We start from the raw sequence: 14,381 nt of genomic DNA, 5'->3' as shown, positions 1-14,381 counted from the left end.
AGCTAGAGGAGTCCAGTTGGCATCAGGAAAATGGCACAGGGTAGGGAGGATTAACCTTGCCCTCCTCAGTTCTGCATTTTTGATACAATTGGAGCCCTGCTGCTCACTTTTAAGAAGATGGGAAACCCAGTTGCAGATCTCCCACCTTGCCTTGTTTGGTTGTCTGGTTTCACGATCCCCAGCTCTATTGCAACCCTGGGAAATTTTGCAGGAAATCATCACTTGGGCAACACACCCGCCCATTTTTTGATTCCTGCTCCACCTTCTTGGAAAAAAAGTTGGATGCTTTTCACCCTTTTGTGATCCATGTATTGGCAGAGCCCCAGCTTAACTTTCCACACCTCCCTATGTTTGCGACACTGGTAGCTGGGTGTGTGAGCGTCTGCTTGTAATTCCCTGCTTATCGGAAAAGTGGGTCGTGTGGAGTTGCAAAGAGATTCCTAATTGACATACATGCTGTCTGAGCTTGTAGGCAACTTCTCTCTCTCTCTCTCTCTCTCTCTCTCTCTCTCTCTCTCTCTCTGAAGCTCTTTTGTAGGACCGGTTGTGAACTAATTTGTGTTCCACTCTAGGATTTCCTGCCAGCTGACATCCAGGTCCAGTTCGCTGCCAGCAGGGAGCTGATCCGAAACATCTACAACAGCTTTTACAAACTGCGGGATCGAACAGAGAGGATAGCCTCCCGAGCAGTTGACAATGCCTCAGACCTCCTTTTGTTCGGGAAGGAACTAAGGTGAACTGGATTCGACTGAACTATCTCTTTTCCAACCTCAAACGCAGGATAAACTAGATGAGATGATGGAGATCTGTCTGGTCACTTTTTACATGATGACAAATTGCAGCTGTCGAGGGGCCCTGATCTGTTTTGGGACTGTGGTGCTGTGGGGTGGGAGAGTAACTATTCCCCTTTGCACTGTTTTTCTGAAACAAATCACATCTCCCCATCACCCTCACCCAAAATCTGTTTGTCCCCTTAAGCTCTGTACACAAAGGTGTTCCCTAGGTGCATGAATGTTTCCCCAAATGGGGCAGATAGCAACTTCTTTAGAGGGTGGGACTGGAGTCATAGAAACTTGGGGAAATGCTGCAGAGAGAGAAGGTGTTGCTTTCCTTCCTCTGTGCTGCTGCCCTGATCCACATCAAGTGCCCCACTGCTTCTGTTTGCCAGCATTTGAAGAAATTCCACAACAGGTGACCTTTATCTCATCTGGTTTGATTCTTAGTGGCAGAGGCACGATACCTTTTTGCAAGAACTGTGTGTCTGTGTGAGCTCACAGTCCTGTTCCATGCGGAACTTTGGAGCTAGTCTCCCACCTTTTCTGATGGAACATGAATAATCTGAAGAAAGGTGTGTTTCCTGATCATTGCATGCTCCTTAAAAAGGCTAGGACAGCTTGAGTTTAATATACACAGAGCTACCAGGGAAGACTGGAGAGTGAAATTGCAATAAGTGGCTGCCCTCATTGTGGCCACACGGGGCACTCCGTGCACCAACTGATTCAAGTCTTTCTTTCAGCTGGCTGCTATGTGTTGCCCTATGTTAGATCTGAACAAGCCTTAATTTTGCAGATGGGTACAATCACTGGCGGAGAAAAGAGGTGTGGTGGGTGCGGCCCGCCCCAGGTGTCATCCCTGAGGGGGGCTGACATCGCTGCTCTGCCCCCCTGGGCCGCTCGCAGCACCCCCCGGGACACTTGCCGCTCGCCGCAGGCAGCAACCCCCTAGGATGCTCACCGTGGGTGGCACCCCCCTGGCACACTCGCCATGGGTGGCACCCCCCTGGGATGCTTGCCGCTCGCGGCACCTCCCCCCAGGTGCACAGCATGAGCGCCGTTCCAGGTGCTGGAGCAGCTAGCTCTGCCTCTGGGTACAATCACCATGGCTGTGTAAACATTGTGATTCTGTGATAGTACTGTCCAAGCACAGGATTTGATGGTGGGTGCAGAATTTGGAATCTGCTTTCATTTTGTTTAAAGCAAGTTTCTAGCACCTGGGGGGGCGGCGGGTTGCAATGATGGGCTTGGAAGTGTGTAAACAAATTAATCTATACACATTTTGCTCAGTTTGCAAAATGTGTGCAAGTGGCAGGATCCTGTTTACGTTATTGCAAAATGTTGGTTTTCGTTTTTGATCCAGATCACAGGCAACTCTGACAATGATCACTGATCACTTTATCCTCTGTAGCTGTCAGCTGCAGAAGAAGAGGGTGTGCACTGGGGGTGGGGTTGGGGGAAGGGGCTTGAGTTGCAAAGCATAATGAGGGTCTAGTTAAAGAAGAAAACAGAGCTGTCATTTGGGACAGGGGACCCTTGGGCAGCCTGTGGGCTTTGTGGAAGTCTCTTCCTAGACCCTCTTGCATGCTTCTTTTCTTCCTGTAGTGCTCTGGGCTCCGACACAACCCCACTCCCTTCCTGGGCTTCTTTGAACAATAGTGCTTGGGGAAACCTCAAACAGGCCCTGAAAGGCCTTTCTGTCGAATTTGCACTGCTGGCTGACAAAGCTGTTCAACAGGTGAGCTCCTGCTGCTTCTTCTTTGAAGGAAATGGGCTTTGTAGTTGTGCCTCTCTTTCCCCATAGCACTCCCCCCCCCCCAAATATCAAAATTCAGGGCCCTGCAGGATCGGACCTGCAAACAGCCATGTTTCTGGTTCATAGGGGTACTGGTTATCATCTGGAGGGGTCAGAAGCAAGTAGCACAGCCCAGAGCAGGCAGGTTCTAAAAGGCCAGTGGCCCAGAGAAAGGAAAATGAGGCACTGGAGTCATAACTTGAGCTCCACACCCACCCACATTTGCGTACCTGACACTTCTCCATCTACTTGAGAAAAGGAGGAGGATCTGTGCCCTTTTGTGACCTATACATCACTGGAAGGAACCCGACCTAAATTCTCCATGCCTTGCTGAGTTTGCAGCACTGTGGTGGTTTGGTGCATGTGCATGAATATGTTTAAGGGGGAAGGTGCTGATTAACTGAAGAGTGGTCTTGGCACACACGCGCTCTCTTCTCAATCACTCCTTTTTCTCTCTGAACTTGGGGACACTTTGCTCCTCTCTCTTTCTGCTGTGAAGAGTCATCTGTTTGCTTTGACAGCCATCTGAAGCTCCTGTAGAGCAGCCAGCCTGGCTGACAAATGCCTTAGAGTGGGGATTGCAGTCGGAGGGTGTGGTTATTATATAAGGCCGGGTGTGCCCCTGATGGCTCCTCAAACCATCCGATTCTGCCTGGCTGATGAGCTAACTGCACAACAGTTTTCAGTCATTATTGGTGTGGCGCTGCAGAGTGTCAGTGGTCTGCCAGGTCATCCTCTTTGCAACCCCAGTGGCTTAAAGCAGTGTTTCCCAACCTTGGGCCTCCAGCTGTTTTTGAACTACAATTCCCATCACCCCTGACCACTGGTCTTGCTAGCTAGGGATGATGGGAGTTGTAGTCCAAAAACAGCTGGAGGCCCAAGGTTGGGAAACACTGGCTTAAAGAGCAAGGCATTGAACCCTGTTTCCAGATTCCCAGTCGGAGCCTCCTGGCTCATCACTTCCCTTTCTCAGGCCCTGCTTAGATGGACAGCCTTGGCATCTAAGTCTGTTAGCCCAAGGCACTCCCACTGTAGGAGACTGGAGATGTTGGGACAAGTGACTTGGAAATGTCTTTCCCTGTGTTCTGTGCCTGGATGGACTGCAGCCCAAGTCCACCCTGTTTCTTTCACTCATTTGCCCTTCTGCTTTCTAGGGTAAACAGGAAGAGAATGATGTGGTGGAGAAGCTGAACCTTTTCCTGGACTTGCTCCAGTCCTATAAAGTAAGCCCTGCTTTCTCTCTGCCAGTGTGGGAGTGAATGGCTCAGAAACAGCTGTGTGTGTTTGCTTGAGGGCGTTACACGAGGCTTAATGGAAAACTATCCAAGGAATGAGTTGGGAGGCCAAACTAGACATTTGGGAGGTTCTGGTGGCAAGTTGGGCCTTTTTCAGGGCTGTGTGCTGGTCCTGGGAGGTGGAGCAGGGTAGGAAATACGGCCAAGGTTATTTTCAGTTTCAGATCATCTCAGTTTAGTGTTAGGTTCAAAACCAGGAATCCTGGTTTACACAAACTATGGTTAGTTGCTAAACAAGCCAACTTCAAACCATAAATTATGACGATGTCTTGTTTTAACTAACAGTTGTCTGTTTTAAACAAGGGTTCCTGGTCTGCATGCAACATTAAACTGCGGTTCTTTGAAGCTGAAAGTAATCTCTGTTTTGCTCTGGGTCAGAGGCTTGTCTAAGTATTGCAAAGCCATGGTTTAGTGTAACATGTGAACCAGCCCCTTATCCTACTCACATCCATGTATCCCTAAGATTTTGTATGATGTATTTTAACTTCCTGTGGTGTTTTAATTCACTATGGGAGCCAATTATGTCTGATTAGTGGGGTATGAATGTAGTACATCCCCCCTATTACAGATGGGGGGGGGGATAGAGGCTGAGAAAAGGTGTGTTGCTTAAGGCCCACATAGTGAAATGGTGGCAAATATGAGATCTGAATGAAAAGTTTCCCAGCTCAAGAGATCTGTTTCATTCTGATATTGGGAAGTGATGCAGGTAAACATTCAGACTGTGCTGGCAGAGAAGAAACTCTGCTGTGCTCATTATTTCCCCCCCCCCCCGCGTGCTCATTATTATTGCCCTTGAGAACCTCCTGTGTCTCCAATTCTACCTGCTAGTTAACAAACCTTTTTTTTAAAAAAAAGATAGTAATTCTTTTTAACTTCTTTAAAATTGACTGCATCATAAAAATAATAATTATTTCTTGGAGCAAGATAGGCCAAGTTGGTCTTTTTGCAAATCTTTTTATTAAGCATTTTAGATATATGGCACGAAACACAGAGCATAAAATACAAAACACACACACACACACTGCTGGCAGCGAACAGTTTCCTGCAGTGCATTTAAAATGCAAACTGGAGAGTCAAACAGTAAAAGCCAAGAGGTGGTAAAACTCAATATCTACAGACCAAAAGCCTTTTTGAAACAGGGAGGTCTGTATGCTGCAGTGGAAGGAGGTCACCCTGAAAGATGGCATCTCTGGGTGCATCCACAGAAAAAGCCCTCTCCATTGTTCCAACCAAAGAAGGGTTTGGGATGGATGAGGTCTTCTGAATCCTTTAATATATGGGCAGGCTTATATTAGCATTGCAGAACCTTTTATTTTTAAATCTTTTTTTTTAATCAATTCTCCTGTGCTATCTTCCCAGCATGTTCTGTGGTTCTCTCTCCCCCCCCCCCATTTTTATTTTTTATTTTGATAAAGTAATAATAATAAAAAAGAACAAAAAAATTCACCCCACCACTGAGACCATTCCATTGTAACTATCCAACCTCCCAAAATTTCAACACCTATTGTGATGGTTCGTTCCCTTTCTGCTTTAACAGTACAAATTCTAAAAACACCTTCTATATCTCCTCGAAATCATTTCTCCTGTGTATTCCCCATCTTACCTTAATGGCACATGTTAATTCATCATTAATATCAATATCCCACACCTCTTTATACCACTGTTATGTGGATCTGAGCTGTATAGAAAGCATCCTCCTTTACAGGATGACCTGACTTTTCTCTCTGTGATGTAGGATCTTTGCGAGCGGCACGAGAAGGGAGTTCTGCACAAACACCAGAGAGCCTTGCATAAATATAGCATGATGAAGAGGCAGATGATGAGTGCCACAGTGCAGAACAAAGAGCCAGAGTCTGTGGAGCAGCTGGAATCCCGAATAGTGGAGGTACAATCTCCTGCTTCTTCTCCCATTGTATTTATTTCTAAACATTCAGAGCTTTGTGCATTCTATCCAAACAAGTGTCTCGCCCACCTGGCTGTGGGCAGTGCCTTGTGAAACTCTTGCTAGTCAAGATTTCCAATGGTTCAGAGTGGTTTTGGGTTTTGGTCACTTCAGTGTCTGTGCAAAATAGGGAAATGCTGCTGGGCTGGGTGAAAACAAAGACACACTCCAAGTAGTGTAGAGTTACCTCTTTGATTTAGTTGTGGATCATGTGTACTGACCCTAACAACACCTGGAGCGGTATACATGCAATATGTTAAAAAAGGAAAATGGTAAAACCATCTAAAACTCCTGCTAAAGTCTCTAAGAACATCCAGGAATCAAACATTTCCAGGTTAACAAAAACCAAACAGGTCAAACCAAAAAGTAAACTGGATCTGACCATCAACGGCATGCATTTGCTCACAAGGCCAGGTTGTAGCTTGGTGGAAAGCCAGAAAAGATTGGGCTAAGCAGGCTCCTGTTGACAGAGCACCCCCAAAGAGAAAGCACTTTGTAAAAGACGAGACGTGGAGCTTTGTCCCTAAAAGACATAGAGTCTCATAGGGGATTAGGTGCTCCTACAGTCCGGATCTGGGGAGCCTGGGAAGAACAGGAAGCTGCTTCAGTGGAGCAAGGAAGGGGATAATAGGCTTTGTATGGCCTGACCTGGTCAAGAAAAAAAGCCATCTGCTTTTTTCTTGCTGCCCCCTGCACTCTCAGTTATGTTTGTATCCTGCTGTATATGTGAGTCACTGACAGGTTGGGCAATAACAGCCTCCCCTTGTTGATAATGACTTGCTGCCTCATCTTTGTGGTTGCTTACAAACCTCTGGGGCTCTTGCTGTTGTGGGTGCTCAAGCTCCAGAAACAGGGGAGCTTAAATCGCCCCATTCTAGCATGAGAGACAACTGTTGAGTTACATATATTGCATCCACCCTGCCCTCTGTGTCTGCTTCAGGAGCATCCCACCAATCTCTCCTCTTCTTTCACAGCAAGAGAACGCTATTCTGACTATGGAGCTGCGGAATTACTTCTCTCTGTATTGTCTGCACCAAGAGACCCAACTGATCCACATTTACCTTCCTCTAACATCTCACATCTTGGGGGCTTTTGTCAATTCACAGATCCAAGGTCACAAGGAGGTGAGCGCTTTTAAAAATAATTGCTGTTACAGTCGTACCTTGGATCCTGAACGCCTTTGTACATGGACGTTTTGGCTCCCGAACGCTGCAAACCCGGAAGTGAGTGTTCCGGTTTGCGAATGTTCTTTGGAACCCAAACATCCGATGTGGCTGGCGCAGCTTCCAATTGGCTGCAGGAGCTTCCTGCAGCCAATCAGAAGCCACGCTTTGGTTTCCGAACAGACTTCCGGAACGAATTTCATTTGACTTCCAAGATACGATTGTACAGTGGTACCTCGGGTTACATACACTTCAGGTTACAGACTCCGCTAACCCAGAAATAGTACCTCGGGTTAAGAACTTTGCTTCAGGATGAGAACAGAAATCATGCTCCAGCTGCATGGCAGCAGCAGGAGGCCCCATTAGCTAAAGTGGTGCTTCAGGTTAAGAACAGTTTCAGGTTAAGAACGGACCTCCAGAACGAATTAAGTACTTAACCCGAGGTAACACTGTATTACTTATTCAGTTGTTTCTCACAGGAGCCCAGAATGGAAAACAAAACAGCACAAATTTTTAAAAATATTTGCAGCCTATCTGTATATCTTTCTGTGTCTATATAAATAGATACTTGATGGGTGATCGTTCCCTTCAGCTTCTGCCAGTTTGGTTTTTTTAAGTGTCCCCTGTGAGAATTCCCAGTTCTTTTTGGGTTTGGTGAAGGCAGAATTCTCTCTAAGCCAGTGTGTATTTATTAATGAATGAATGGGACCTGCTACCCAGTGTTGCAGAGTAGAGAGTTCCTTGTTCTGGGTTTTTGCCAGTCAGCCAGGATACTCCACTCCTACCCCCTCCACAACATTTTCCATATCTCTCTCCATATTGCTGTTTCCAAAAGAGCAATTTACCAATGGCAACAAGTGGGCTGCTTTGAAGCAGTACAAGGCTTGAAAAAGTCAGGGGTTCAGTCTTCTGTGTAATGCTTCTGTAAAAGTTTGGCTTACTCTTGAGGCATGCTTCCCCCGCCCCACAACACTGCCTTGGGTGCAGCCCCTCAAGGACCTCGCTGCCTTGCCTGAATGCCAAATTGTGCCCTTCTCTCCTCTTCTCTGTGGTATGCCCCATGGAGGACCTTAAGGTCCATATATAGCAACACCCTAGAGGTCCCGGGCCCTAAGGAAGTCAGATTAGCCTCAACCAGAGCCAGGGCCTTTTCAACACTGGCTCCGGCCTGGTGGAACACTATGTCTCATGAGACTAGGGCCCTGCATGATCTGATTTCTTTCTGCAGGGCCTGTAAGACAGAGTTGTTCCGCCTGGCCTTTGCCTTGGAGTCAATCTGATTCTCTCCCCCTCTTTTTTCCTTTCTCCTCCTGTGATGAGGCTGTATTTTAATGTTGTATTTTAATCTTGTTTTTAAGTTGTATTAATTCAACTTGTTTTTATTATTGGTTGTTAGCCGCCTTGGCTGGGGAGGGCAAGGTATAAATAAAATTTATTATTATTATTATTATTCTCCTCCCTTTAGATGAGCAAAGTCTGGAACGAACTGAAGCCGAAGCTGAGCTGCCTTTTCTCCGGATCAAGCAACTTGTCAGCTCTACCCTTGTCCTCACAGGAAGTCAACTTCTTTCCTAGTTAATGCCTTTGGACTGTGGGGCGTGGCAGGGAGCGAAAGGGAGGAGCTTGTTCTCCTGCGCATACGAATGTCGAGAAGTCTCCTCCCATTGGCTATATTAGTCCTTGTTGTTTCGTTTTGCTGCTTTGAGCTGCTCCATGATATATGGGCTGCCGGGAAATGTGACAGTGCCTAAAGCGAGAATGAGCAAGTTCAAACGGTTGTTATCTCCGCTTCATCAGTTTTGCTTGTGCGCACAGCCCCTTCGTGCGACTGATCAAACACAGCAGTGACTCTTTCACTCACTTGTTTCCCATTCATCCGAACCAGGAAGCTGTGGTTAGCAGCTTTCGAATAAGCCACAATAGTAAACCATGGTGTGATGTTGGCTTAATGTACTGGCCTGCTCTGAAGCTGTTGACCATACCGTAGTTTGCCAGTTTGGGTGAAATGGGAAAATCACATTAATGGAAGACTTCCTGACTCGCTCAAGTAGAAGGAGGCACAACGAGGCTGTTTGTTGAGCCAAAAGGCTTATTTAGATCTTGGTATTAAGCAGAGAGTTGAGAGTCAGTCTCTCGCCTTTTATATTGTTTTTGAAGGACTCTGGGGCGACAATGAATTTCTTTGCTCCAAAAGCTTTGGTTTTATTCTCTACTAGGAGCCTTCTGTTGGTGATACACTCTTCAATTTGAATATTTTTGGAGTTTATTGATTGGCCCTAGGAAAGCAACTCTTTTGCAAAGTAACTATCCTCAAAGGATTCTTGTGAGTTTTTATTTTAGTTTATTTTATTAAGGGAGGGATCAGCACTCAGTGGTCACAGCTCCCAGATCCAGTGCTTGCCATCTCCCATTAGAAGGCTCATGCAGCAGGTGAAATTTGGGGAGGGTCCTTCTCTGCCTGAGTCTCTAGAAGGCCACTGTCTGCCAGAAAAGACAGGACTGGGCTAGATGGGCAATAGTCTGATCTGGTATAAGGCAGCTTCCTATGTGCCTTGCTTTATATGTTCCTGAGAATGTAGGTGGCAAATGTGAGGGTGAGCAGAGTGCCATGGGCCAAATCTGTCCCCCAGTGGGTTGCTACCCAATCGCCTGCCCAAAGACACAAAGGCTGTGTACATGCTCCTATTTCCTCTGCATCAAGTGTGCTCCTACAGTGTGTTTGGGAAGTGGTGAGCATGCGATGTGAGCCACAAGCCATATCTACAGCCATCTGCCATGGATGCTTTAGTTGAGATTCCTGCAGTGCAGGGGGTTGGACCGAAGGACCTTTGACGTTCCCTTCCAACTCTACAATTCTATGATCCGTTCATTCCTTATAGAGTACTGCAGTTTGATGCATTTCCCTCCAAACCGGCTTTAATTTGACTTGAGAAAAGGACAATCGAGTTGTTTTTTCAGGTGGTATCATATATACTGTCACAATGTGCAGAAAGGGAGCTGCGTCTGTGGCATTAGGGCATAACCAGCAGTTCATACCTTTGCCACCTCCCACTTCTTAAAAGTGGTTCTCCAGCAAAACCAACTGCTGGCCAGGGCCCAAAGGGACAGTTGAAATTAACCTTTTATAGCAGAGAACTTCTTTTGCATATGCTTCTGTTCCAGCGTGGTGTGCTTGCAGTGATGTACACACGCAAGGAAGCTGTATCCTTTTCTGGGTAAACATCCTCTCCAAAATATATCAAATGCAAATGGTGAAAACCAGGAGAGGAAGTGGAATATCTCCATTAAAGGCTGTCTTTAGAAAGCCATGCAGAATATAAGAATAATTTGTATATCAAATACACACTTATTTCCAAATGGGACTAATGAAGTCAAAAAAGAATTTAGCATTCCACAAAGGAATGAGGCACAGATTTCAAAGTTGCTAAACTGAGATAGTATCAAATACTACTCAACCAAGTATAATGTCTTGAGGATGAATTAAAGAGAAAATCAACATTGAATTGAGCAAGCAAATATATTAACTTCGCACACTTTAGTGTTTGCTATTTTACGGGCTGGGAGATTTATTAGTCCGATTTAGAGATATAGATAAATACATTTTAATATATTCTGAACTGCTTTCTGATATGGTCTGCTAATTCAGATATCTTGTGGTTTATATTTTTCACTGGTATGCATTTCATATATTTTATCTGTTTGGCTGTGTTTTGTCTCCCACATTTTCGGTGCTTTAAAAAAAATTATCGCACTGCAGTATGGAAGCATGCAGCCATCAGCCGTTTTTCAGAAGCAGGGCATGGGGATCACATTGGAAGCAGCCACATTATTTCCAGCTTCAAAAGGTGTGTGAAGCATTTGCTTCATTCTTCCCTTTAGAATTGCAAGATGCTTGTGGTTGAGGAGGAGAGTGTAATGGTTGTCCCTCACTGCCAGATACATTGGCAGGAGGCTGTATCCTTATCAATAGACCCCAGTACAGAATGCAATGAAAGCCCCTCTATCCGAATTTCTTACCCAGCTCTCCTTCCACTTGATGTAATGGCGGCTTGTTTCAATTACTGGGGAAGATGGATCTTAACTTTGACATTCAAAGGGGCCTCCTCCTCTCCAGGGTCAGGCTCTGGAAAACAACCACCGCCACCCCCAAGTTTGCAGCAGGAATGGTGTCTATGATGTCACCAGGATAACTTCCCCTTAATCCACACAGTGCATAGCACGTGAGGGAAGGCAAAGGATAAATGTGTAGCCAGGTTAATGGTACAGTGGTACCTCTGGTTACAGACGCTTCAGGTTACAGACTCCGCTAACCCAGAAATAGTACCTCGAGTTAAGAACTTTGCTTCAGGATGAGAACAGAAATTGTGCTTCGGAGGAGCAGCGGCAGCAGGAGGCCCCATTAGCTAAAGTGGTGCTTCAGGTTAAGGACAGTTTCAGGTTAAGAACAGACCTCCAGAACGAATTAAGTTCTTAACCCGAGGTACCACTGTATTGTGCTGGGGTTTTTTTTTAATTACGAGACTAAAAAGCAGGCAGCCCCACTGTAGCATTGGGGGTGGGATTAAACTAGTGGGTGAAACATGGTTGGATTGAGTGGTCTGCAATCTTGGAAATTGCAGAACCAGATTCATACTGCAGGTGAACATTCTGTTGTGACTTTCTGTGCTAGATCTGCCTTCGTTGAGGGATGTGTGTGTTTCATAGATAAAATATATAAAAGGAGGGAGGTCCTGGCTCCCTCTCCACAGGCTTCTTTGCCTTCTTGGGACCACATTTTAAAACAAATCTACATGTGCCTTAACAGTACACTTGCCTCAATGTAAATATAGGTCTGTTAGTTTTTGAAGCACATGTTTTGCTCTTTATGACTGGAGGAATTAGGAGCCTTTTCTCCAGACTTCCCTCCTTTCCTTGCCTTGTTTTTTCCCCCTCAAGGGGCAACCTCCTGGTTTCTCCTCCCTTAAATAGCTATCAGAAGCTGCAGGCCTCTCCCGGATGCAGGGAATAGCTCTGACCAACACAAGGACCTCATCAGTGTCCAACTCTGGTGTCGGGATATTTCACCTACTTAGGACCAAACTGATGGCTTAGGTAGGCCTTGGGGCTTTCTCCTTGCCTATAAGTTAAGGGCTACTTGTGCTGCCTGGGGCTGTTCTCCAAAACATCCAAAGGGCACCAGGTTGGTCATGCCTGGTTTAAGCACACTGCCTAGGGGGACTCGGGCTGCAAACCAGCCTGAAGGCCTGCAAAGTGCACATTTCTACTTTTTTTTGCAGAAAAACTGACCTGCCTTCTCTTTTGTATGTTAAAATAGTATATTTTTGAAAGAGTTTATAATGCAAATTAAAAGTATTACTCTTATTTCTGCAAGCTTGAGCAGCCAGCAAGGTTTTGTTTTGTGTGTTGGTAACAAAAGAGGGCAGGCATAAGGCACCTATGGTGCCTTCCCCTGGGGGGCTTCGCGTTCTTCAGGAGGACCAAACTGGCTTAATTGCGCATGCGCCACATGAAATGGATGTTTTCGCAGCATCTGAAAAGCCAGCTTCTTCTTGTATTCCATTTTATACACAAGTCCCTTTTGAACTTGGTGGGACTTGCTTCCCAGTGAGCACAGGAGTGCGTGGCTCTGAACGTACATGTTTACTCTGAAGTAAACCACACCAAAATCAGTGTGGTTTACTCATTCATGTGCACATAACTTTATGGTGTTAATGGGTGACCGAAACAAACGCCTTTAATGTGGTTTTAGTTTTCCTCCAGCTTTGCCTAGTCAAAGGACAGCTGCCTAAAACTTCTAGTCCAAGGTTCTTGTTGGACAGAAAATCTAGTCTCTACTTGGAGAGCAGTTTTTTATGTGTTCACTCTTTTGGGGAAGCCACGTCCATGTAAGAAATGAGAATAGCTCTGCAGTGTGTAAATGTCTTAAGCCTTAAAGGGAAGTTATATTTCAACGGCAAAACTCTGAATGCCAGGTGGAACAACTGGCAAACTCTCAACTCTTTAACCTCTCCCCTCCCCTTTAGAAACCGCCAGTTGATAAGGGGTGCTTTTCTTCCCCGTATTTTTGAAATTTGCAAACTTCATGTCTCCTTCTCACTTTGCATAGTTTTTTGTTTTTTAAAAAAAAAATAAAGCACTTTATCAAACTGCAGGAATTGGAGAACGTCTTACTACAGCTGATAAACTAAAAAAAATGTTTACAGATTTTATGACTATCCAAAAAAAAAAAAATAAGAATCTATCAAATGTTACAAAAATGTGTGTTTGTGAATGATGTATGAAACTTGTATAAAAAAAAAATTAAAAGTTTATTTCAGTTGCAAATTGATTACTCGTCTTTGAGATCGTGTCAGGGTGCTTGGTTACTCAAGCCTCTTGATGTGTGACTGGTTATTTCTTGGCTGCGTGTGGAGCAATGAACACTCAAACTGAGGAGATTGAATGACAGACATTTAAAACAGAAGAAATAAAAGGGCACATTAAGACTGACGTATTCTCACTGGCTTTTAGTTATGATAAGAGGGATCTCCCTTGGGCTGTTTGCCCTCTTAGATTTTCTTTCCTTAAGCCTATTCTTCTACAAATGCTGGGAGACCCCCCCAAGCCTAAAGATAGCTTCCTCTTTGCATGTGGATGGCACATTTTGGTTCTATGCAGATTACCATATAGAACTGGGATTGCTATTAGAATATATACATCCCCACATGTTCAGAAGCAAGATGTTAGTGAATACTAGTCACTAAGAGCGGGAGAAGGCTGGGTGTCTTTTATGCACTGCTAGCAGGAGTACTGCTTTGAATTATGGTGCTGGAGGAGACTCTTGAGAGTCCCATGGACTGCAAGAAGATCAAACCTCTCCATTCTGAAGGAAATCAGCCCTGAGTGCTCACTGGAAGGACAGATTGTGAAGCTGAGGCTCCAGTACTTTGGCCACCTCATGAGAAGAGAAGGCTCCCTGGAAAAGACCCTGATGTTGGGAAAGATGGAGGGCACAAGGAGAAGGGGACGACAGAGGACGAGGTGGTTGGATAGTGTTTTCGAGGTTACCAGCATGAGTCTGACCAAGCTGCGGGGGGCAGTGGAGGACAGGAGGGCCTGGCGTTCTCTGGTCCATGGGGTCACGAAGAGTCGGACACAACTAAACGACTAAACAACAACAACAACAACAGCAGCAGGAGTACTGCTAGTGCTCACTGGAAGGACAGATCCTGAAGCTGAGGCTTCAATACTTTGGCCACCTCATGAGAAGAGAAGACTCCCTGGAGAAGACCCTGATGTTGGGAAAGATGGAGGGCACAAGGAGAAGGGGACGGCAGAGGACGAGATGGTTGGACAGTGTTCTCAAAGCTACCAGCATGAGTCTGACCAAGCTGCGGGGGGCAGTGGAGGACAGGAGTGCCTGGCATGCTCTGG

General features: G+C 45.6%; 1 protein-coding gene across 1 annotated transcript in view; it reads left to right on the top strand.

The window, feature by feature from the left end:
* The window catches only part of SNX8 (sorting nexin 8), a 34,353-nt gene extending 22,978 nt beyond the window's left edge, over positions 1 to 11,375 (top strand). Inside the window, exons 6-11 of the mRNA XM_079953904.1 lie at positions 573 to 733; positions 2,379 to 2,511; positions 3,723 to 3,791; positions 5,599 to 5,748; positions 6,780 to 6,929; positions 8,434 to 11,375. Coding sequence (XP_079810030.1) covers positions 573 to 733; positions 2,379 to 2,511; positions 3,723 to 3,791; positions 5,599 to 5,748; positions 6,780 to 6,929; positions 8,434 to 8,547 — 777 coding nt within the window. The 3' untranslated portion in view covers positions 8,548 to 11,375. The remainder of the gene's footprint in view (positions 1 to 572; positions 734 to 2,378; positions 2,512 to 3,722; positions 3,792 to 5,598; positions 5,749 to 6,779; positions 6,930 to 8,433) is intronic.
* The last annotated feature ends 3,006 nt before the right edge of the window (positions 11,376 to 14,381 follow it).

This window comes from Podarcis cretensis (assembly GCF_951804945.1).
Source record: "Podarcis cretensis genome assembly, chromosome: 14".
NCBI classification, from domain to species: Eukaryota; Metazoa; Chordata; class Lepidosauria; order Squamata; family Lacertidae; genus Podarcis; species Podarcis cretensis.
The sequence above is the reverse complement of the archived record's forward strand: the minus strand, read 5'-3'. Positions and strand labels throughout refer to the sequence as shown.